Here is a 25,057-nt window from a genome sequence, read left to right as displayed (position 1 = left end):
TGACATGAAAAAATTAATAAAAAATAATATAAAATAAAGCAGGTGGTGTAGAAAATAAAACATGGCATACTGTATGTGTGTCCTACTGGTTGTCCCTTTTCTTGTGACAGGAATTGACATATTTTGCAGCCAAACTGCACATTCTCTCCCTCTGTCTCCCCCCTCCTCTCTCTCTCTGTCCCCCCTCTCTCTCTCTCTGTCCCCCCCTCTCTCTCTCTCTCCCTCTGTCTCCCCCCCCTCCCCTCCCTCTCTCTCTCTCTCTCTCTCTCTCTCTCTCTCTCTCTCTCTCTCTCTCTCTCTCTCTCTCTCTCTCTTTTCTCTCTCTCTCTCTCTCTCTCCCTCTGTCTCCCCCCTCCCCTCCCTCCTCTCTCTCTCTCCCTCTGTCTCCCCCTCCCCTCCTCTCTCTCTCTCTCTCTCTCTCTCTCTCTCTCTCTCTCTCCCTCTCCCTCTCCCTCTCCCTCTCTCAAATCAATTTCAATTTCAAAAAGCTTAATTGTCATGATAAATATGTTCTACAATGCCAAAGCGTACATACAACAAAACAAAAGTCAACATTGTGCACACAGAGACAACAACCAACATCCAACAATAATGAACAACAAGCAATACAGTAACAATGAAAATAAATTAACAAACAGAAACATAACAGCAACTTAATGACCCTGTTCAGATGGACATACCTGTCTCTTCTGTCCACTGGCTGTCCCTCAGTTGACGACAACTCCACACGTATTTTGCTGCCAAATCTGTGCAGTATTGGACTGTTCTCCCAGAACATAATTGAAATGATGAGTTATTAATGGTGGATTGAAATTCTTTATATTTGTCTTTAAATGTAGAGAAGAATGACTCTCTGATGTCTTTATACTTGTCGCATTGTAACAGAAAGTGTAGTTCCGTCTCCACCTCCCCTTTAGAGCAGAGTGAACACAGTCTGCATGTCTTCTCTAGGGAGAGAGATTAGACAGGGAAGGCGGCCAATTACATATCATTGTTGGGGTCCTTGACATGAAATAGTGAGCACCACTGATACAGAAACACAAGTTTCTTTTCAGAAACAGTTTAATTTAGACGTCAGGCCGGCGGTCACATGAATATCTATCTCTTCCCTACAGGGAGCCTGCCTGCATTGCTAAGAATTTGGTATGTGAATCGGACGGTACACGATTTGACGAGACGGTACAGTACAGTACAGTACAGTAGACACGCATCAAACAGGTCTTAACCACTAAAGGTCTATGGTGTTTATATATATATATACTATATATATATATATATATATATATATATATATATATATATATATATATATTTAGGCTATTGCGACACATTGTGAGATAGATTGTGCATCTGCAATTTTCAAAATATTTTCTATGCATTTTTGTTTTTATTTCAGTTTGGGCAACTTCACATAATTATAAACATACATATTTCTTACAACTGCTTTATTTTTTCACACAACCTCAGCTGTTTCACACTTTCACAGAATATATATATATATATATATATATATATATATATATATATATATATATATATTATACACTCATACACACAAACAACTTCACATACATTTACAAGTATTCACAATAAAACAAGGACATAAAATACTACAATTATTCACCATAAAACAAGGAAACAAAAAAGTAGAGAGTGCATTTTGAACTTGTAAAATGAGACATTCTGCACAATTTGTCAAAGTGTACCAATTAATCCTTTTGTACATTTTGAACACGGGACTTCTACTTGTAACAGTAGAATGTAGTATTAATACTCATATATTTAGTATTTCTACATTGCAGTATTGATACTTTTACTTAACCCCATTTAGGCCTGAGGTCGAAAAAAAAGCCTTCAAAATCCTGACAGTTTTCTGAAAAAACTTTATGTTTCTGTATCAGTGGTGCGCAATATTTCATGTCAAGGACCACGAAAAATTATATGTAGTATGCCTCCACCCACCCCATCTGAAAATATGTTGTTCCAGCGACCTCCTCCCAGAAGCAAAGATTTGAGTTAAAATGTTCACATAATATACATATATTCAAAGATTCGAGGCACATTTTCACGATTCTTTTCAAAAATAGGAGACAAGCTTGTAGATCTGCTATTTTTCAATATCCAATCCAATCCAATCCACTTTATTCATATAGCACATTTCAAAACTCAGAGTTTACAAAGTGCTGTACAGGCGAAAAAATAAAAACAAATGCACTAAAGCTATACCACACAGAAAAACAACAGCGAGAAAACAAAGTACAAACAGTGAAAACAACTGAGACACATTACAGAAAAGCAACAGCATCACAGTGAGACAAAACATATACAATAGCTAAAGTATAACGATGCTTTAAAACACCAAAAGGGGTTTCCCGCGCAAAATGGGTTAAGTAGTGTGAGTTCTAATTCCATCAGTGATCAAACCGGCGGTGCTGTGTGGTGTGGTGGTGCGGTGCGGCCGCAGTTGTCCAGATAGCGAGGGAGACCGCAAACTGTTATGTCTGCTCATATTTACTCTGATCAAAGATCAGACTCCATTACTCAAACCTTTTTTTTCCCCTTTCTTTTCTTTTCTCTCCATTGCTTCCTTATGTGAGGGCGGCATTTTGTGGCATGCACGGGCCATTCCCTTTCTAGTATTTCGAGGAGGAATTCCGTCAAATGCAGTTGAAAAACAAACTGGTATTGTTTCCTGCTATAAAAGCATGCAGGACACAATTTGTTTTGAAGTCAGACGGTCCGGCGGGTGACCTTTCATATCCTGATGTCTTGAACTTGTTTGTTGGTCAGGAACCAAAATCATCTCAGAGTAAATATCCATTGCAGTGGTTCTTTCTCTCAGCCAGTGGTCCCCATCCAAATGGACCCTTACCCATTTTGGGGCGGGAAGCCCTTTTGGTGTTAGCATTATGTTATGCTTTAGCTATTGAAAAATAGCAGATCTACAAGCTCACTACGAGCTTGTAGGTCTGCTATTTTTGAAAAATCGAAGAACGACTGACATAGAAGCATAGCTTTTTCAGAAAACTGTCAGGATGTATAGACGACATTTTTAGAATCCGATCTCGGGTCAAAATCGTTTAAACTCTTGAGAGCGTAAACATTAAAAACCAAATGGAACTCACGGGCGCATTTTGTTTCATTTTAAGAGTTAAATCATTGTTAAACATCTGCAATACTTAATTTACTAGAACAATTGGAGAATGTAGAAGAATTGTTATCTCTCCTATATGGTACCGACATCAATCCACGGCCAAACAATACCTATCATTTTTTTTTGGGGGGGGGGGAGACGTTTGAGAAGCACTGCCATAACCAATGAATCTCTGTATTATTCACAGAGGCCCCCTGCATGTAATGAAGACTATCCCCTCTGTCTCCGAGACCCAAACGCAGCATCGCTACAGAGTTTATGGTGCAATTACAGCACCTGAGACATTTAACCCATTTTGACCTGAGAAAATATTCTACAAATGTCTTCTAAATCCTGTCAGTTTTCTGAAAAACCCATGTTTTCTATGTCAGTGGTGCTCAAACATTTTCATGTCATGGATGGACCCCCAAAAATATATGTATTTGGCCGCCAACCGCCATCTGAAAATATGTAGTTCCAGGGACCTCCCAGAAGCAAAGATTTGAGTTAAAAATGTTCGCTCTGAAATAATATATATTCAAACATTTGGGCCGCACATTTTCACGATAAAAAAAAAAAATAGCAGACAGTGCCGCGCTATGAGCTTGTAGATCTGCTATTTTTCAATAGCTAAAGTATAACATAATGCCTTAAAACACCAAAAGGTTGTCCCGCCCAGAATGGGTTAAACTTTTTATTTGTTCAGGGAAATACTTCCAGGTTTCACTGTAAAGACTTCTCAACACAGAGGTAGATAAATACGTTTTGTGCGTGCTACTGTATTGACGGTGTGTGTTACAGTAAGACTATATAGTTACAGTGCAGTCCTGAGAAATTCACTTGGCACAGTCATGGACTCCTAACCACTGCCTTCTTCCACTGAATTAAACGCTTAACCCATTTTGGTTGGGAACCCCTTTGGTGTTTTAAACGTTATAATTTAGCTATTGAAAAAATAGCAGATCGTTACAAGCTCATAGCGCGCCACCGATTTGAAAAATCATGAAAATATGGCACAAATCTTTGAATATATATTCTTTCAGAGCCAACATTTTTAACTCGAATCATTGCTTCTGAGAGGTGGTCCCTGAAACAACATATTTTCAGAGGGGGGGTCAGCACTCAGCGGCCAATTTCATATATTTTTTTGGTGGTCCTTGACATGAAATATTGAGAACCACTGATATAGAAACATGAGGTTTTATCAGAAAAAAATACATAAAATATTTTTTTTTAATTTCAACGTCAGGCCTAAATGGGTTAACCATGAAACTGGCTCACCTCCTCAGGGATATTTTGCTACAATTGTCCACTTTACATACATGCGCAACGCACGCAATGCACACACTGCACACATGCACGCACTGCACACACACACACACACACACACACACACACACACACACACACACACACACACACACACACACACACACACACACACACACACACACACACACACACACACACACACACTCTCGCACAGTCTTTAAGGAGGGTGAAGGGGTTCCCTGACCCTTCGTTGTTCCACTCTTACACATCTGGGGAGCAGATGTTGGACCTCAGTGTCTGTTGAAACAACAGCTGGAAATATCAGAGACTTGCGCTGGCTAACTGACTGACTGGCTGGCTGGATGACTGGCTGACTGACTGGCTGGTTGACTGACTGGCTGACTGGCTGGCTGGCTGGCTGGATGACTGGCTGACTGACTGGCTGGTTGACTGGCTGGCTGACTGGCTGGCTGGCTGGCTGGCTGGCTGGCTGGCTGGCTGGCTGGCTGGCTGGCTGACTGACTGGCTGGCTGGCTGACTGGTTAACTGACTGACTGACTGACACTGTACAATGAATAACCAAAATAAAAACCGACAATATTTAGATCTGCACACTTTTTTGAGAATTTGGAAATGTCTTGGCTTTTTTATTATTATTATTATTTTTTGTAAATGTGTGAATTTACCTCTTGCAGTCAAAATGAACGTGATTTATTTCTTAACCTCCATCCCCTTGTTTCTTCCTTCTCTTTCTCCCCCAGGTGTGTTTGACAACTGCACCCACTCCCTGAGTGAGAAGGGCTGGTCGGTGGGCATCCGCACCGCCGAGCCGCGCGACTCCAAAGACGCCCGCTTCTTCTTCACGCTGCGCACGGACCGGGCCGTCAAGGCCACCACGGTGCTCAGCCACCAGCGGTACCGGCCCGGCGCCTGGACCCACCTGATGGCCACCTACAACGGACACAACATGACCCTGTACGTTGACGGAGCCAAGGTGAGTGGGACGCGGATAGAGTTGTCATTTTGGTTTTTTGAGTGGTGCAACCACTCCTACAACCAGCAATGTCCGTGTACACCTGTGTGTGTGTGTGGTGGTTAATGAGCCAGTATAATGAGTTCCAGTAGGGGCGCTGTTGCCAGAAACAGAGAGAGAGAGATAGTATTAGTGCTGCACGCACTGTTGCCTGAGTTTCACCACTCAGTTCACACGGGTGTGATTCTTTTATCCCACACACGTCCCAAACTCTTCTCCCTTCTGGCTCAAAAACTATGGAACCCACTTCCCATTGCAATAGAGCACCGAAGTCCTGACGTCACTGTCAGTAGAGGGCGTCAGTCCACAGGTTCGTGTACTTTTTATTTGCATTGTAATCTCCATAGGGGGGGATTTTAGATCGCCTCATATAAGAACTGCGTTTGAAAAATAAACCGATCACCCCGGCCTTTTCACTCATGGATTATGAAGCATCGACTGAAGGTGGAAATGTACAAATATACCCAAAGAGTAACAAAATAAGCGACTCGAACAACCCAGAGACTACATTTCCGGGTATAGTAGGCGGGTGGCTGCAACTGAACAGAAACTGAATGTTAATTACGTTTATTTTTTATTTTTATTGTATTGATATTTAATGTTTCGTGGTTAGTACGAGTCGAGTCACCACCAGCTGAGCGTACGTCAACGAGGAATCTTAGGAACGCAATGTGTTGACAGCTGGGCGTGACGTACATTAGCAGCGACATTGCCTTCTATGTAGTTTCAAGGCTTTTGTGGCCACATTAATTCCATTTTCTCCAGAAACTGGCTGTATCAAATATGAACGACGCACAGCCACTCCCCTGACAGCACTAGTATGCATCGTTCATTATATAGATATTCCACTGTTCTTAGCGTACGTATGATTCATGATGACTGTTTTGATGTATATTTGATTTATTACCATGTATTTTATTCCTGCTTACTGTAAGTCGCTCTGGATTCAGTTAGTTCTAGTGGATCTCTTCTCCAGTAGAACGTTCCTAACATTTTTGTCTAGTTTTATTTGTTGACAAAAATGTCAATACGTTGAGTCATTTTGTCAGTGAAAAAACTCTCCTCTCCTCTCCTCTCCTCTCCTCTCCTCTCCTCTCCTCTCCTCTCCTCTCCTCTCCTCTCCTCTCCTCTCCTCTCCTCTCCTCTCCTCTCCTCTCCTCTCCTCTCCCCTCCCCTCTCAGATGGGAGAGAGCAGTCTCCAATCAGGAAGCCTCTACAGTCCCTTCATGAAGACGTGTCGGACCCTCCTCCTCGGCGGCGACCAATCAGAGCAGGCACACAGCTTCCGGGGCCACGTGGGGGGCGTGGTCTTGTGGGGCCACGCCCGCTCTCACGAGGACCTTCTTAAAGGGCCGCAGCAGAGCGAGAGGAGCAAGACCATCCTGGCCCTGTGGGCAGACTTCACTGACGTAAGTCCTTTCTATAGGTCCACCCGCCCCGGAAGGGATAGGCGGCCATCTTTGAGCCACATCCTCATTCTATAGGCTGCGATGGATTAACTTTCTTAGCGCGATCAAAAGTTTAGACTTTTATAAGGTGTCAAAGATCGCAGTTTTGAGAAAAAAGGGCAGATATCGACAACCTATATCTTTAACCTAGAACCAAAACGTAACCGTAAGCGTGGGAGAAGCGCAGTTTGAGCGGTGGTTCGGCCATTGTTTCCACATGTCGGTCTGTTGGCGGGTCTAATTGTAATCTCAAAACAAAAATAAAATAAATAAATCTGTAAATAAGTAATTCTTTTTTATTCTTTTTAATATTTTTTTATCCCACAATTTTGCAACCCAGTTCTTTCACCCAGTGCCAATTATCTAATGTAATCCTGGGCGCTACACTTCCTCTGCCAACCTGGGGGGGGGGGGCAGCGGACTGACCTCATGCTTCCTTCTATGCATGAGGAGTCCAAGCTGCTTCTTTTCACCTGACAGGGGGGAGTTTCCCCGGCCGCACTTGGAAGGAACACGTTATTCCGACCAGTTCCTTTCCCCCTCCATCAGGCGCCCCGGCTGGCCAGGGGGAGGTTCTACAAGCTATGAGCTTGTAGATCTGTTATTTTTCAATAGCTAAAGTATAACATAATGCTTAGTTAAAACACCAAAAGGGGTTCCCCACCCAGAATGGTTTAAGTATGTTTTTTCTTTAATCAAATCTGGTGTTTCTTGTGGATGGCTCAGGGTGACCTTAATGCCTTCTTTTCACCAGATATACGTTTGGCACATACAGTAGGTACATACACGGTTAACAGCTTCCCGTGCTGTGTAACTAAACCTTAGGAATGACATCTTATATCTGTTGATAGTTGCAAGAAAGATTGTGACACTACTATTGATCAGTGGCTACAGAAAGATAAACAGATATAATATGATATGAGATGGAATATATTTACAATATACAGTTACATTGTAAACAGATACCCTAAATCAAAACCTCCCATTTCACAGTGAAAAGTTCAAGTTCACCCCCAAGGCACTCGCAAGGGAAATTATATTAATACCACTATGTATGTATTTTTGTAATGTATTTTAGTTTTTAGTTTTTTTTCTTTATTTTTCTTGTAATGTCACTTATTTTACTCGTACACCTAAAATAAATGAACGGGGAGATGTCTTATAATAATACAAATTCCCTGTAAATTATCTTATAATGACAATAAACAAGTAAAAAAGAAAGTAAAAGTATACATCTTTAGTTGTTTTTTCCCCTCTTTAAGGTGGAACACCTTATGTTGTTTTTTGCCCTTGGATAAGGTAAAGCACCTTATGTTATTTGTTGCCCTTGGATAAGGTAAAACACCTTATGTTATTTTTTGCCCTTGGATAAGGTAAAACACCTTATGTTATTTGTTGCCCTTGGATAAGGTAAAACACCTTATGTTATTTGTTGCCCTTGGATAAGGTAAAACACCTTATGTTATTTGTTGCCCTTGGATAAGGTAAAACACCTTATGTTATTTTTTGCCCTTGGATATGGTAAAACACCTTATGTTGTTTTTCCCCCTACGATAAGTTGGAACAACGTGTTGTTTTTTTCCCCTCTTTAAGGTGGAACACCTTATGTTGTTTTTTGCCCTTGGATAAGGTAAAGCACCTTATGTTGTTTTTCCCCCTCTTTAAGGTGGAACACCTTATGTTGTTTTTCTCCCTTGGATAAGGTGGAACAACGTGTTGTTTTTCCCCCTCTTTAAGGTGGAACACCTTATGTTGTTTTTCTCCCTTGGATAAGGTGGAACAACGTGTTGTTTTTCCCCCTCTTTAAGGTGGAACACCTTATGTTGTTTTTCTCCCTTGGATAAGGTGGAACAACGTGTTGTTTTTTCCCCCTCTTTAAGGTGGAACACCTTATGATGTTTTTCTCCCTTGGATAAGGTGGAACACCTTGTTTTTTCCCCTCTTTAAGGTGGAACACCTTATGTTGTTTTTCCCCCTACGATAAGTTGGAACAACGTGTTGTCTTTCCCCTCTTTAAGGTGGAACAACGTGTTTTTTTCCCCCCTCTTTAAGGTGGAACACCTTATGTTGTCTTTCCCCCTACGATAAGTTGGAACAACGTGTTGTCTTTCCCCTCTTTAAGGTGGAACAACGTGTTGTTTTTTCCCCTCTTTAAGGTGGAACACCTTATGTTGTTTTTCCCCCTACGATAAGTTGGAACAACGTGTTGTGTTTTTTTTCCCCTCTTCAAGGTGGAACAGCGCTGGACGCCGTACAAGGCGGGCTTCCACCCGTCCGTGGTGGCGGCGCCCGTCCCCGAGCCGGAGCTGGTGTCTCCCTTCCTGCCGCCGCCGTGCGGCCTGACGCCCTGCGACAACACGGACGTCATCCTGGGCTACAACGCCCACTGGCGGCTCCGCGCGCCCAAGCGCGTCCGCTACCGCGTGGTCAACCTCTCGGACGACGACGGCGCCAACCCCACCGTGTCGCGGGCGCAGATCGAGCTCCAGCACGGCGCGCTGGCCGAGGCCTTCCGCCCGTACAACGTCACGCTCACGCTGAGCACGCACGACGTCCGCAACTCCTCCCTGCGACAGAGGTGTGTGTGTGTGTGTATGGCGGCGCCCGGTGGCCACCATGGGTACTGACATGGAGCTAGGGCCGCGCTCTGGGTGTTTACTTGCCCAGGCACAGTGTTGTTTTCGTCGACTAAAACTAAGACGTCGACTACCCTTTTTTCACTGACAAAAAAACAAATGGAAACTAAATGAAAATTAAGCTACGGTGACTAAAACTAAGACTAAATATACTGACAATTTCGTCGACAAAAAAAAAATAGACTAAAATGTTAGGAAAGGACGAGAGATCCAGTATAAGTAATTTTACACTATGGTTGCATGCTGAAAATAGCCGATCTACGAGCTCACGCTGCGACGCGTTGTGAGCTTGTAGATCATCTATTTTCAACGAGTGTAAAAACACTCATTAAGACGGCATCAAGGCCCGCCAAAATACATTTTAGTCGACTAAATCAACTGTAGATTTAGTCGACTAAAATCCTATGACGTTTAGTCGACTAAAACTAGACTAACACTAAGACATTCCAGGTGACTAAAATATGACAAAAACTAAAATAAGTTTCAGTCCAAAGACAATGACTAAACCAAAAATAGAAATTTGCTGCCAAAAACAACACTGGTGTAGTGTACCAATCAGTGTTGTTTTCATCGAATAAAACTGTGACGAACAGATGTTCGTCGACTGCCTTTTTTCACTGACGAAAACTATAAATGGAAGCTATGGGCGCGTTCGGAAATAGTGCACTGAGCGCACTGTGCAATGCTAACTAATAGGCGACTGCGCTCCAGTGCGATATTTCCGAACACATTTTGAGGGGCGCTAGGTAGCCCCTTCTATGCCTAGCTTTGTGTGTTTGTGTGTACCACACTTGTGATGATTTGATTGGCTGAGCACGGAATGTGACGTATGTATGATAAGAGCACCCCTCCCTTCACATAAGTGTGATTTTCTTTTTAAACTACACTGGTTTTACTGCTATATGGCTCTATGCCCTCATGTGCTAAAGGTTTTGTTTCTAAGATTACTAAGATACTTTTAGTGGTGCGATGATTGTTCTTTTATTTTAATGCATTTGCTTATTGTAAACCCTTGTTTTAGTCATAGACTCTTTTATTATACATCTTAGTCATCTGGAATGTTTTTAGTCTAGTTTTAGTTGACTAAATACCATAAGAATAAATGCCATAAAGCTAAGTTTACCATGTCGACTAAATCTACAGTTGATTTTGTCGACAAAAAAATATATTTTGGCAGGCCTTTGTTGGTGGATTTTACACTTACACACAATTCTACGTATTGCACTTTGGGAGAGTTTCACTAACGGAAAGTGTTATTATGAATAAAATAAAATAATGATATCGTCAAATCCATCACAGGTTCATTCTCAGCAACTGCCGCGTGGGGAAGATCGGGAACCGGCAGTGCGACCCGGAGTGCGACCACCCGCGGACGGGCCACGACGGAGGGGACTGCCTGAGGCTGGGGGCGTGCTACGCCTGGAAGAGGCAGGACGGCGTCTGCAACGCCGAGTGCAACAGCATCTACTACGACTACGACGACGGAGACTGCTGCGACCCCGAGGTGACCGACGTCCTCAGGACCTGCTTCGACCCGGAGTCACCCGATAGGTGAGTCACCCCATAGGTGAGTCACCCGATAGGTGAGCCCCGTCCGTCCGTTCGTCTGTAAATGGTGCATTTATATAACGACTTTATCCAAGGCACTTTACATATATTGTGTATTCATTCACGCACACATTCGTACACCGATGGCGGCGGAAACCATGCAAGGCACCAACCAGCAGCACGTCAGGAGCAATTAGGGGATTCAGAGTCTTGCTCAAGGACACTAACTCTGGAGGAGCCCACAGGTTTCGAACTGGCAACCTTGCGGTTACCATCCAGCCACTCTACCCCCTGAGCCACTGCTGTCTGTCTGTCTGTCTGTCTGTCTGTCTGTCTGTCTGTCTGTCTGTCTGTCCGTCTAGCAGCTCATTGGCAAGGAACATATCGAGAGTCGTTCAGATCATCGTATTTCTGTCATATTTCTGTATTTTATTAGTTTATTGCTACAGCAGAACTCAGAGATGAGTCTGACAGCTGTTATGTCACGCTGACCTAATCTTCTCAGTGTGTCGCTGAACAACACACTGTTTTTTTTTGTCCACGGGAGGCCGAGGTACAAATAATATCTGCCCCGCTCACATGAGTTCAGCATTTGATGTCAAAACACGCCTCAATCAGAGAGAAGAGTCATTCACAGACATTTTACAAAGATAAAGAAAAACAACAATCCAAGTAATTCAAATATCACCGTAACAGGTTCACCATAGCTTAAGTCGACGGACATTTTCCGTCATGGTTTTTTGACTAAATTAGGACTGCTGCAAAGTAGAAGAGGGAAGGAAGGCTCAGAGGCTCAGAGGCCACACTGAGGTCCACTTGTTATGAGTACAGAACTGCCCCGCAGCACCCCGCTGCCTTAAAGGTATATTCAGTGATTTCACCTAAAGATGGACTTTTTTCCACCCTAACATGATCATCAGGTATTATTATAATATGAGGAGGAAGAGCTTTTTCCAAATTGTGTACAGTATTTGTTAAAACCATGTGGGCACGCCCACCAGTTCATTAAGTATGCCTCATGGTTTGCCTGGTGGGTGGTGGTGGGTGGTGATCCGCATGAACTGAAGCCGCACCCACTGCTGTAGTTGTATGATAAAGGGGGAGGGGTTAGGGGGAGGGGCTGATAGTGTGATGTCACTATATTACTGTTTATTTCATTGGGCCCGTTTGACTGTCAAGGGTTCAGCCTCCAGGAATTAAACCCTAAATACAAAGTTAATACACCCCTGCACATAAAAACGACTCCAAGGTGTCTAATGAAGTGCTGTCACCTCATAGACACATGAACTCCAGGGTGTCTAATGAAGTACTGTCACTTTATAGACACATGAAAAACTGGAAAAATACAAAAATTGTGGCACATCTTTAATTCAAATATAACTTATACATATATATAGATATAAATATAAGGAGTTCCTCCCTGTCCCCAGTTAACCCATGGGGGTCGAAAAAATGTCTCTGTGCAAAAACGCAGATCTCGTTGAAAATGAACTCCGCGCTCGTTATATATATCGCTTCTCGTTTGAATAGGCCCTTTACAGTGGATCTAAACAACTGCCCCCCCCCCTCCCAGCACCCTGCTGCCTTACAGTCTGTCTGACAGACAGGGTTATGCAGAGCTCCAGCCTGCATGCATGAAGGCTCCCCGTGATGTTTGGCTCGGCCTCCAGAAGACTCCGTGCCAGTTGTTCTAAAAAGTTTCCATGTTTCGCTACGATCGGGTAATCCATCTTAAACACTCACTTTTGTGTCGGTTTTCTTCAACGCGGCGTTAGATTTGATCGAACCTGATCCGGATACTCACCACCGCTCAGCGTTATTTCAGCTCCGGTGGTCAGCTCACCACCGGAGCGGTGGTCACCTCACCACCGAAAATCCAGACTATGAATGAGCCTTAACATACACCAATGTAACATACAGTATAGACACCAATGTCAATGTAGGCTAATAGCTAAGGATTAATTAACAAAAATCTATGTCATTCACGCCAGTGAAGTCAGTGCTGTTGGATCTGAATGTTGCCGAGTCACAACACAGGATATGAAGATCCATAACCTTCCACAATCGATGCCTCAGGAAAATGTGCCGAGTCCTCTGGCCTCAGAGGATCAAACGTCGCCGATCTCGATGGCTGGGGCAGGATGTGTTCGGGATTGGCCCAGGATTGGCCCAGGAGTGTATCCCAAAAGGTCGCTTTAGGATGGACCCCTCTATAGGGAAAAGGAAGAAAGGGTTGAATCCATCGACACCAAAGTGTATTAAAAGGATATAGAGACTGAACCGGAGCGATATAGCTCCTTCCTGGACTACATGTTGTCTCAGTAAGACAGCCCTCCCACAGATCCACAAGGAGGAGCAGTGCACCAAAGCATTATGGGAATTTTTGTAGTCCATGCAGGAAGGAAGTGAGCCCAGTGTCGATGACATCAGAGACACTGGGCTCACTGCTAAAATCTAGGATATCTGACTAAAAAAAACACATACTTCACACATAAAGACCCCCCAGGAAAGTGTTCTAAATCTTCTAGTGTCCTTTTGTGGCCGATATGATGAACAACATGAATCGCCCAGCCCTACATCTCTGTACTTGGCTGCCTGCTCATCCTTTCCTTTATCGTGGGTATTCTTTTTTATTGCCGCTCCTCTCAACTCTGTCCATTGATAAATGACTCGCAATTATGGAGGCCGTGAACGCTGCTGTCTCGTTCTGCCGCGGTGGTTAATTTGTATAGTTTGTCTCTGGAGGGCATCGGGGCTGAAGGCCAGAGCGATGAATTATTGCACTTGACTGTCTGGGTACATAATAAGACCCGGAGGTCAGAACACCGCATAATTACACATAATTTAGCATAGTTCTGCCTTGCGTGATGTACAAAGTAAACATGCTTTGTAAAATGACCGTTTCTATAAGCTGACTCTCTTTATGTCTCGACGTGGGAGTCGGGGAAAAGTGAGGCATCTCCACTAACGAGGTCTTTGTGTCTATTATCGACAGCACCTGTGGGTCACTCAAGACCCCCTTTGGGGGGGGGGGGGGGGTCCTCAGATGATTAGCTTTAAAGGGATAGTTCAGATTTTTTAAATTTAAGCTGTATGAAATACTTGCCATAGTGGTTGCGACTGTATTTATTGATTGGTGGGAGTTCTGCTCTGGTTTTGGTGAAATATTAAGTAGTTCCGCTCAGGACACCGAAATAGGTACTTTACCTTTGCTTCTAACAAGCAAATCTCTGTGTGTGTGTGTGTGTGTGTGTGTGTGTGTGTGTGTGTGTGTGTGTGTGTGTGTGTGTGTGTGTGTGTGTGTGTGTGTGTGTGCGTGTGCGTGCGTGTGCGTGTGTGTGCGTGGTATGTTATTGCTGCATTAATGCATACTCCACTGCGTGCATTCAATTTGACTGATTAGAAAAATCTAGCCAAAAATATTAGCCTACCTGCAAGGATTTATTCATTAATGAAATCCAAATGACATAAACCAGTGGTTTCCAAACCTTTTCATGTCAAGGACCCCCAAATTGACACTAATTAGCCCCGCGGACCCCCATTTGAAAAGACATGCCAGGGACCCCCATAAGAGAAGATTATTACGGCTCTAGCAGTGATTCTCAACCCGTTTAATTTAAAACCCACAGTTTGACATGCATTAGGCTATATACGGACACCCCATTTAATGGCATTTCTATCTCTGGGACCTCCAATTTATATAGCCTACTTTAAAATCAATGCTAATTGAACTCGGAGAGTGTAGAAATGGAACCAAATGGACCCGTTTAGGAATTGTACACTCTCAGCGTTTTGAGATAGTTTGGTTCCAAACTATCATTTAGCTGGGGGGACCCCCTGGAACTGCCTCAAGGACCCCATGGGGGGTCCCACCTCAAAGGACCCCTGGGGTTCCCACCTTGGGAACCACTGACATAAATAACAATGAAGTCTAGCCAACATTGACTCAGTTATTCAGGTATACGTTTGGTCTAAAATATCACACCCGTGTGAAGTATGGCGCGGCTTGTGGCTGTAGAGCAGGTCGTCCAATGACCCCTGGGTCGGCGGTTTGAATCCCGGCTCCTCCTCTTGTCCACATGTTGAAGTGTCCTTGGGCAAGACACTCATGAACCCCACACTGCCTCCAGTGAGTTGGTCTGTGTGAGCTCGCCACCATTGGTGCGTGAATGTGGGAAGTGAGGACGCTGTGCGGCGTCCTCACTTCCCCTCTTCACCTCCCAATGTATGAATGAATGGACCATTGTAAAGCGCTTTGAGTAAAGGCACGTAGTGCATAGAATAGCGCTATAAAAATACAATTTATTATTATTATTATAATAAGTGAGGGGCACTCTTACATCATCGTCTTACAACAAACGGTGACAAAACGAACATTAAATTATCTTTATTGTCAATAATAACGTCAACGGTGTTTTTAAACAAACATTGAACTAAAAACAAACATTAAACCTGCATAGGAGGGGCCCTCAAAAACACAGCCTATATATCTAAAAATCAAAGCCATCAAAGCGCGGCGCGGACAGGGAGGGGAAAAAAAGGATGGGAGTCCCATTGACTTATGAGCCTGTGATGTCATCCCTGCCGGGGCCGTTAGGCCTCTGACCCTCCATTAAAACAACATGAACGTCCAATACACGGGAGACACGCGGCGTCGTAAACCCCGGACCCGATGGACTGACAGTACACTGTAGGTCTTCTGGAAGCTCTGTGTGTGCGTGTGCGTGTGCGCGTGCGTCTGCACTGCAAGAGAGAGAGAGAGAGAGAATTATTGTGAGGATGACATTTTGCTGGCATTTAAAACGTCGGACCATTTTTATGTTTGGGGTCTGGGTTTTTTGATATCCCAACAACACCGAGGCCGGCTGAGTTCTTGCGTATATAGGTATTCGCTCGCAGGCTTTGCGGCCCTCTTCCCCCCGCGGCCAAACGTAGGGAGGCCCCTCGGTGCCGTGGCGGCCAAACGTAAGGGAGGCCCGTGGCTCAGCGGAGCCAGTTGCTGTCACACAACGCAAATCTGTTGTCGAGAGCCAGTTTCTGCACGCAGCGATAGCCAGGTACACGGAGGATCCTGGCACGGGAAGAAAGAGAGCGAGAGAGAGGGGGAAGAAGAGGGAGGGAAGGAGGGAGAGGAGAGAGAGAGAGAACAAGAGAGAGATAGAGAGAGAGAGAGGACATTTTGTCCATTACGGGCCTAGACACTTTTCCCCATTGGTTAGCAAACCGTTGGAAGGTGGAGTTGTTTGCTAAAGCAGTCTGGGTGGTTCTTTCCCTGAAAGAACTATATCTGACTGACTCTGACCTTGTTTGGCACTTTGTTAAAAATAAAAAAAACAATACAAATGTTGAGTACCGAAAAAGATTTGGGTGTGATTTGAGCCACCGCCTGACCAAGTTGATTTTAGTTTAATTTCAACGATGCATATACAAAAGTCCTCAATGCTCGTACTTTATGTTTGTTTCATTATTGTAATATAGTAAGTAACCCTTGCAGAGCCATGAGGCCTTTAGGGGCAGGACTCAGGAGCCTATCTCCTGTGTCTGTAGGCATGAGGCCCATAGGGGCAGGAGCCTATCTCCTGTTTCTGTAGGCATGAGGCCCATAGGGGCAGGAGCCTATCTCCTGTTTCTGTAGCCATGAGGCCCATAGGGCAGGAGCCTATCTCCTGTTTCTGTAGCCATGAGGCCCATAGGGGCAGGAGCCTATCTCCTGTTTCTGTAGCCATGAGGCCCATAGGGACAGGAGCCTATCTCCTGTTTCTGTAGCCATGAGGCCCATATAGGGGGCAGGAGCCCATCTCCTGTTTCTGTAGCCATGAGGCCCATAGGGACAGGAGCCTATCTCCTGTTTCTGTAGCCATGAGGCCCATAGGGGCAGGAGCCTATCTCCTGTTTATGTAGCCATGAGGCCCATAGGGCAGGAGACTATCTCCTGTTTCTGTAGCCATGAGGCCCATAGGGGCAGGAGACTATCTCCTGTTTCTGTAGCCATGAGGCCCATAGGGGCAGGAGCCTATCTCCTGTTTCTGTAGCCATGAGGCCCATAGGGGGCAGGAGCCTATCTCCTGTTTCTGTAGCCATGAGGCCCATAGGGGCAGGAGCCTATCTCCTGTTTCTGTAGCCATGAGGCCCATAGGGGCAGGAGCCTATCTCCTGTTTCTGTAGCCATGAGGCCCATAGGGGCAGGAGCCTATCTCCTGTTTCTGTAGCCACGAGGCCCATAGGGCAGGAGCCTATCTCCTGTTTCTGTAGCCATGAGGCCCATAGGGCAGGAGCCTATCTCCTGTTTCTGTAGCCATGAGACCCATAGGGGCAGGAGCCTATCTCCTGTTTCTGTAGCCATGAGGCCCATAGGGGCAGGAGCCTATCTCCTGTTTCTGTAGCCATGAGGCCCATAGGGGCAGGAGCCTATCTCCTGTTTCTGTAGCCATGAGGCCCATAGGGGCAGGAGCCTATCTCCTGTTTCTGTAGCCATGAGACCCATAGGGGCAGGAGCCTATCTCCTGTTTCTGTAGCCATGAGATCTATAGGGCAGGAGCCTATCTCCTGTTTCTGTAGCCATGAGGCCCATAGGGGCAGGAGCCTATCTCCTGTTTCTGTAGCCATGAGGCCCATAGGGGCAGGAGCCTATCTCCTGTTTCTGTAGCCATGAGGCCCATAGGGGCAGGAGCCTATCTCCTGTTTCTGTAGCCATGAGGCCCATAGGGGCAGGAGCCTATCTCCTGTTTCTGTAGCCATGAGGCCCATAGGGGCAGGAGCCTATCTCCTGTTTCTGTAGCCATGAGGCCCATAGGGGCAGGAGCCTATCTCCTGTTTCTGTAGCCATGAGGCCCACAGGAGCCTATCTCCTGTTTCTGTAGCGTGAGGCAGCTTCATGTACACCCCCTGGACATGGCGCTAGTATGTCGCAGGGACTCATACCCCCAATCCAACCCTTGATGCTGAGCTGCCAAGCAGAGTGGCGTTGCATTATGGGTCCCATTTTCCAGAGTCTTTGGTACGACCCGGGCCAGGGATCGAACCTCCGACCTCCCAGTCTCAGGTCGGACACTCAAACCACAAGGCCTGCTGAGCTTATGGTGGTTTATTATTGTGATATATAGGCCAAAGTACAGCTGGGTGGTTGGTACTAGTGGTACTGCTGGAGCTCCACATGGATTTATGTGTATATTATTTTGTTCAGGTCCGGTTGAGTACTTAGTGGTTTATTACTTGAGAACCCTTTTAGTTGGATCTGAGTCTGTGTGTTCCCGTGAGTTATGACAGGCCCGTTGCTTCCAAACAGAAACAAATCTGCAACGTCAGTGAGAGATATACCGGCCTTCCACGTAAGTGCTTCTCAACCCTTTCAAGCCGTGCGTGACCCCCCGAAATAATCATATTTGAACTGGGGGGACCCCCCACTCTGACAAGCACCGGGGTAGGAGTTGAGGCATTATACTGTTGCATTTTAGTTTGACTTGGTTTCCACGGATGAATATCGCGAAAAAAACAGCAGATCTACGAAGCTCACAGTCACTCACAACGCCTCTTAACGCGAGGCGTTGTGAGCTTCTGAGCTTCGTAGATCGTCTTTCTTGTATTATTTGCCATTTTGGCCGATGTTTGACCTTTTTTCTTTTTTTTAGGTATGGTTTATTGATTCAGCCGTTCACTTCCTCATTTACGGGCCGACAAAACACGTGGCAAAGGTCGTCGGGATCGGGAGTCGAACCCGCGGCACGCCGTCAGGCTGGCCCAGCATCCTATAGGTGCACGGGACCGCTACACTAGCCACCTGGGCTGCTGTCTGTTGCTCACGTTTCTAAAAAAGAGAGATCAGACTTATTAGTGCGAGGTAGAAACGGAACATTATATATATATACCTCCTGGTTTTGGAGGAAAACGGAAGGCCTCATCTCATCTGCCGGGCATTCTAGCGCCTTCATTTTGAAAAAAATGCCGGGGCATAAAAATGTGTTATATAAAAAAAGTGTACAAAATGTACCAAAATATGAGTAGTTTTTCCCACCACTGCTAATCACTAGGAGCTCTGCCAGTGGAAGGAAGTACCTCCATGCATGTTTTATGTTTTTCCTTTTATGTTCTGAGATCTAATGGTGAAGTGAAACGGCTGAAACATTGCCCAAATATGGATTCATGTGTCTCACACACTTGTTTCCCAAACACAGTCCACAGTCCAGACCCGGGGCCCATTTCTTTACGGGTCATGAGTAAATATCTCTTTTTTTTAAAATGTATTATCCATGTTTCCCCACAAAGAATGAAAATAAATGAAACGGGACATCCTTTCTGCGTGATGTCTGAATGCTTTTCTACTATCACTTTTTGAACATTTGTACATTTTGAATTCCGGACTTTTCCTTGTAACTTGTAACTGCAGTATTGATGCACTGCATACTGCATACATACTATACAAGCTTGTGTATATATATATATATATATATATATATATACGAGCTTGTAGATCTGCTATTTTTGAAAAATCGTGAAACGGTGGTGCAAATCTTTGAATATATACTCTTTCAGAGCGGACGTATTTTAACTCAAATCTTTGCTCAACATATTTTCAGATGGGGGGTCGGCGACCAATTACATATATTTTTGGGGGTCCTATATAGACATGAAAATGTTTGAGAACCACTGACATATAGAAACACAGGTTTTTTTTCAGAAAAGAAAAGTTGTGATTTAGAAGGCCTTTGTAAAATCGTCCTTATAGGTCTAAATTGGTTAAGTAAAACGTGCCTTTTCCACCACGGCTGATTTGCGTGGAGGCTGATTGATAATGCTGAACGCATGGAGGCTGGTTGATAATGCTGAACGCATGGAGGCTGGTTGATAATGCTGAACGCATGGAGGCTGGTTGATAATGCTGAACGCGTGGAGGCTGGTTGATAATGCTGAACGCATGGAGGCTGGTTGATAATGCTGAACGCATGGAGGCTGATTGATAATGCTGAACGCATGGAGGCTGGTTGATAATGCTGAACGCATGGAGGCTGGTTGATAATGCTGAACGCATGGAGGCTGGTTGATAATGCTGAACGCGTGGAGGCTGGTTGATAATGCTGAACGCGTGGAGGCTGATTGATAATGCTGAACGCATGGAGGCTGGTTGATAATGCTGAACGCATGGAGGCTGGTTGATAATGCTGAACGCATGGAGGCTGGTTGATAATGCTGAACGCATGGAGGCTGGTTGATAATGCTGAACGCGTGGAGGCTGATTGATAATGCTGAACGCATGGAGGCTGGTTGATAATGCTGAACGCGTGGAGGCTGGTTGATAATGCTGAACGCGTGGAGGCTGATTGATAATGCTGAACGCATGGAGGCTGGTTGATAATGCTGAACGCATGGAGGCTGGTTGATAATGCTGAACGCGTTGGAGGCTGGTTGATAATGCTGAACGCGTTGGAGGCTGGTTGATAATGCTGAACGCATGGAGGCTGGTTGATAATGCTGAACGCGTTGGAGGCTGGTTGATAATGCTGAACGCATGGAGGCTGGTTGATAATGCTGAACGCATGGAGGCTGGTTGATAATGCTGAACGCATGGAGGCTGGTTGATAATGCTGAACGCATGGAGGCTGGTTGATAATGCTGAACGCGTTGGAGGCTGGTTGATAATGCTGAACGCATGGAGGCTGATTGATGATGCTGAACGCATGGAGGCTGGTTGATAATGCTGAACGCATGGAGGCTGGTTGATAATGCTGAACGCATGGAGGCTGGTTGATAATGCTGAACGCATGGAGGCTGGTTGATAATGCTGAACGCATGGAGGCTGGTTGATAATGCTGAACGCATGGAGGCTGGTTGATAATGCTGAACGCATGGAGGCTGGTTGATAATGCTGAACGCATGGAGGCTGGTTGATAATGCTGAACGCATGGAGGCTGGTTGATAATGCTGAACGCATGGAGGCTGGTTGATAATGCTGAACGCATGGAGGCTGGTTGATAATGCTGAACGCATGGAGGCTGGTTGATAATGCTGAACGCGTTGGAGGCTGGTTGATAATGCTGAACGCATGGAGGCTGGTTGATAATGCTGAACGCATGGAGGCTGGTTGATAATGCTGAACGCATGGAGGCTGGTTGATAATGCTGAACGCGTGGAGGCTGATTGATAATGCTGAACGCGTTGGAGGCTGGTTGATAATGCTGAACGCGTTGGAGGCTGGTTGATAATGCTGAACGCATGGAGGCTGGTTGATAATGCTGAACGCATGGAGGCTGGTTGATAATGCTGAACGCATGGAGGCTGATTGATGATGCTGAACGCGTGGAGGCTGGTTGATAATGCTGAACGCATGGAGGCTGATTGATAATGCTGAACGCGTGGAGGCTGGTTGATAATGCTGAACGCATGGAGGCTGGTTGATAATGCTGAACGCATGGAGGCTGGTTGATAATGCTGAACGCATGGAGGCTGATTGATGATGCTGAACGCGTGGAGGCTGGTTGATAATGCTGAACGCATGGAGGCTGATTGATAATGCTGAACGCGTGGAGGCTGGTTGATAATGCTGAACGCATGGAGGCTGGTTGATAATGCTGAACGCATGGAGGCTGATTGATGATGCTGAACGCGTGGAGGCTGGTTGATAATGCTGAACGCATGGAGGCTGATTGATAATGCTGAACGCGTGGAGGCTGGTTGATAATGCTGAACGCGTGGAGCCAACGACCCTCTGGCTGTTTCAGGAACAAAACGTAACTGCGGGCTTCCCCCGCATGCAGCATCTTAAATCTTAACACACGTGATTTTAGCCCCTGGAAAGATACATATAACAATAACAGCCTAAAAAAAACGCGTTGGAGGCTGGTTGATAATGCTGAACGCGTGGAGGCTGGTTGATAATGCTGAACGCGTGGAGGCTGGTTGATAATGCTGAACGCGTGGAGGCTGGTTGATAATGCTGAACGCATGGAGGCTGGTTGATAATGCTGAACGCATGGAGGCTGGTTGATAATGCTGAACGCATGGAGGCTGGTTGATAATGCTGAACGCATGGAGGCTGGTTGATAATGCTGAACGCATGGAGGCTGGTTGATAATGCTGAACGCGTGGAGGCTGGTTGATAATGCTGAACGCATGGAGGCTGGTTGATAATGCTGAACGCATGGAGGCTGGTTGATAATGCTGAACGCATGGAGGCTGGTTGATAATGCTGAACGCATGGAGGCTGGTTGATAATGCTGAACGCGTGGAGGCTGGTTGATAATGCTGAACGCATGGAGGCTGGTTGATAATGCTGAACGCGTGGAGGCTGGTTGATAATGCTGAACGCGTGGAGCCAACGACCCTCTGGCCAGTTTCAGGAACAACGTAACTGCGGGCTTCCCCCGCATGCAGCATCTTAAATCTTAAACACACGTGATTTTAGCCCCTGGAAAGATACATATAACAATAACAGCCTAAAAAAAAAAGAAAATACACGTTTTATTAGTGTTATTTATACGTACAACAAAGATGCCCAGAGGAGAACTATTTAGGAAACCCAACGACACCAACCAGCAGTCCTTTTACTGCATTGGTGCTGAACCGAACCGCGCCACAGGGCGAAGGGAACGAGGTTAAGTGTGGAGGTTAGCACTGTGTTAAAGGACAACTCGAGACTGAATAACATAGAGGCTCGTTTTCCCACTCATGTCGACACCAAACGAGGCGGGCCGCCCTACTGTAGTGGTTCAAGCATATGCATTTCATGCGGAAAGGCCGCGGTTTCAAACCATAGAGTCATAAAATAGATAGAGACTGAACCGGTAGTGAGTGTGTGTGTGTGTGTGTGTGTGTGTGTGTGTGTGTGTGTGTGCGTGTGTGTGTGTGTGTGTGTGTGTGTGTGTGTGTGTGTGTGTGTGTGTGTGTGTGTGTGCGCGTGTGCGCGTGTGTGTGTGTGATCATGATTAATCACCATTCAAACTATGTGCAAAATATGCGTGTGTGTGTGTGTGTGTGTGTGTGTGTGTGTGTGTGTGTGTGTGTGTGTGTGTGTGTGTGTGCTAGGGCTGTCAGTTCACCTCTATAATCCAATTCGAATTTCATTGCTTCATTATTTGTAATTTTCGAATATATTCGAATATTTACATTGTTTATTTTAGCTCATATTTAGCCTATAATAATACACGTGGCTGGCATGTCTTGTGCGTTTTGGGAAGTGCAAGGTTTTTGACAGGTCTGCCTGCTGTGGACATTGAAACCCTGACCATTACACACGGGCAGACGCAACGATAAAGTCTATCATTCATTGTGAAGCCAGCAACATGTTGATGCAAACAGACGTGTACAGTAGCTGCTCCAAATGATATTAGCATTCGTCTGTGTCTGCCCGTGTAAACGCAGCATTGTCCCCCCGCTGCGGAGCGGACCGTTGCCCCGTCGGCTAGAATGCTGTCGGAAAAAAGGCCGCCTCCCGTGTACCATAGTGTTATTAAGGAGGACTCCTTGGCGTTAAACTAATGTTAGCTCCCATGCTAACTAGTTGCTACCCTCGTCAGACACAACACCACAGATCGGGTGGAAGATGCTGATACCACTTTGCTTGTGCCCGTGGATGGGAAATGAGATTTAAAAGGCTATAGAAGCGTGGATGAAAGGCAAGCACAGATGTGCAATAAAGTTGTGTCATGAGACTGTATTATGATTTTCGTTCTACCGGCGATTTCTGTCTGTGTAGTATACTAGACGTATCTATGCATGTGTTACAAGGGTTTGTGTGTCTGTGATTAAAAGAGTTACAGCCAGTAAGCCCGCCCACCCTGTAGACTGTCTCTGATTGGCTTACCCTGAAATCTGGCCCTACGTTAGCCAATCATTGACCTCTTCTGCGACGTGACCGGACGTGCACCTTTTCACATGCAGTGGAAGCGGCCGTGGAGATTTCACAGCGGTAGATTCGTTACTCAATACATTTAGTGAGCGGATAAAATAACATAAAACAAAATAAATATATTAAATAGAATTAATAAATGATAAAAGCTCCATTCGAATGGCAATTTTAGCTTTCGAATATATATATATTTTTTAATATTCGAATTTCTTTCATATTATGAAATTCGTTCTGACAGCACTAGTGTGTGCGTGTGCGTGTGTGTGTGTGTGTGTGATCACGATTAATCACCATTCAGACTATGTGCAAAATATGCCATGTTTTCCTGTATATTGTTGTGGAAATGGATGATAAATGACAGAAAGCTGATATACAAAAAAACATATCTATACGTAGTATTCTGTTTATTTATTATAACAGTGTGGTATAGGATGTGGCGTTGGGAAATTCATGATCTCGACCGCGGTAGAAAAATGATGATGATGATGATAGGATCATAGGATAGTATTCTTCTTCTTATTTCCGCTTGTAAATTATATTTTAGCATGGGGTGCCAGGTAGACTCCTGTCTACCAGAGAAAATATAATTTCTCCTTTTTTATGAGTTCTTCTTCATCTGGATTTAACCACAAGTTTGCAACCGACTTAAATATAAAATATAAGCCCTTTGTATTGAGAAATAAACACTATAAACAACTTTTCAAGTCAGTTCCAAGTATTTTTTGTGAAGGAATTCAACCCACATAAATAAACAAACAACTCAGTTCACCACAGTTCATAAACCCAAGGTCAACAGTTCAGGAAATAAATAAAAGAATCAAAACATATTTTTAGAAACTCCTAACACCGGGGTTACATACGTAACGTTCAACCACGTCAATTCATTTGATTTCAACAACCCGACCATTTCAGCGCACAATAAACCTTCCCCTTCCCAAGTCCATAGATTAAGAAAATACATAAGACTCGTAGCACGTAGCACTATAGGCCGTGCCCGGCAAACAAAAATGAATTGTCCAGATCCCAAAAACTTCAAAAGACAATGTGTCACGCCAACACGCAACGCAACAAGAGTGTCACAGAATGAATAAAGACGCAGGTCGGCTTTTAATGTCTCCCCCGGAAAACAACAAAACAAGCGTCTGAGAT

General features: G+C 44.9%; 1 protein-coding gene across 1 annotated transcript in view; it reads left to right on the top strand.

Annotated features, from left to right (window-relative positions):
- The window catches only part of pappa2 (pappalysin 2), a 177,985-nt gene that overhangs the window by 9,330 nt on the left and 143,598 nt on the right, over nt 1-25,057 (top strand). The window contains exons 6-9 of the mRNA XM_080778846.1: nt 5,167-5,399; nt 6,620-6,847; nt 9,118-9,464; nt 10,822-11,073. Coding sequence (XP_080634972.1) covers nt 5,167-5,399; nt 6,620-6,847; nt 9,118-9,464; nt 10,822-11,073 — 1,060 coding nt within the window. The remainder of the gene's footprint in view (nt 1-5,166; nt 5,400-6,619; nt 6,848-9,117; nt 9,465-10,821; nt 11,074-25,057) is intronic.

This window comes from Protomyctophum bolini (assembly GCF_963924005.1).
Source record: "Protomyctophum bolini genome assembly, chromosome: 12".
Lineage (NCBI taxonomy): Eukaryota > Metazoa > Chordata > Actinopteri > Myctophiformes > Myctophidae > Protomyctophum > Protomyctophum bolini.
The sequence above is the reverse complement of the archived record's forward strand: the minus strand, read 5'-3'. Positions and strand labels throughout refer to the sequence as shown.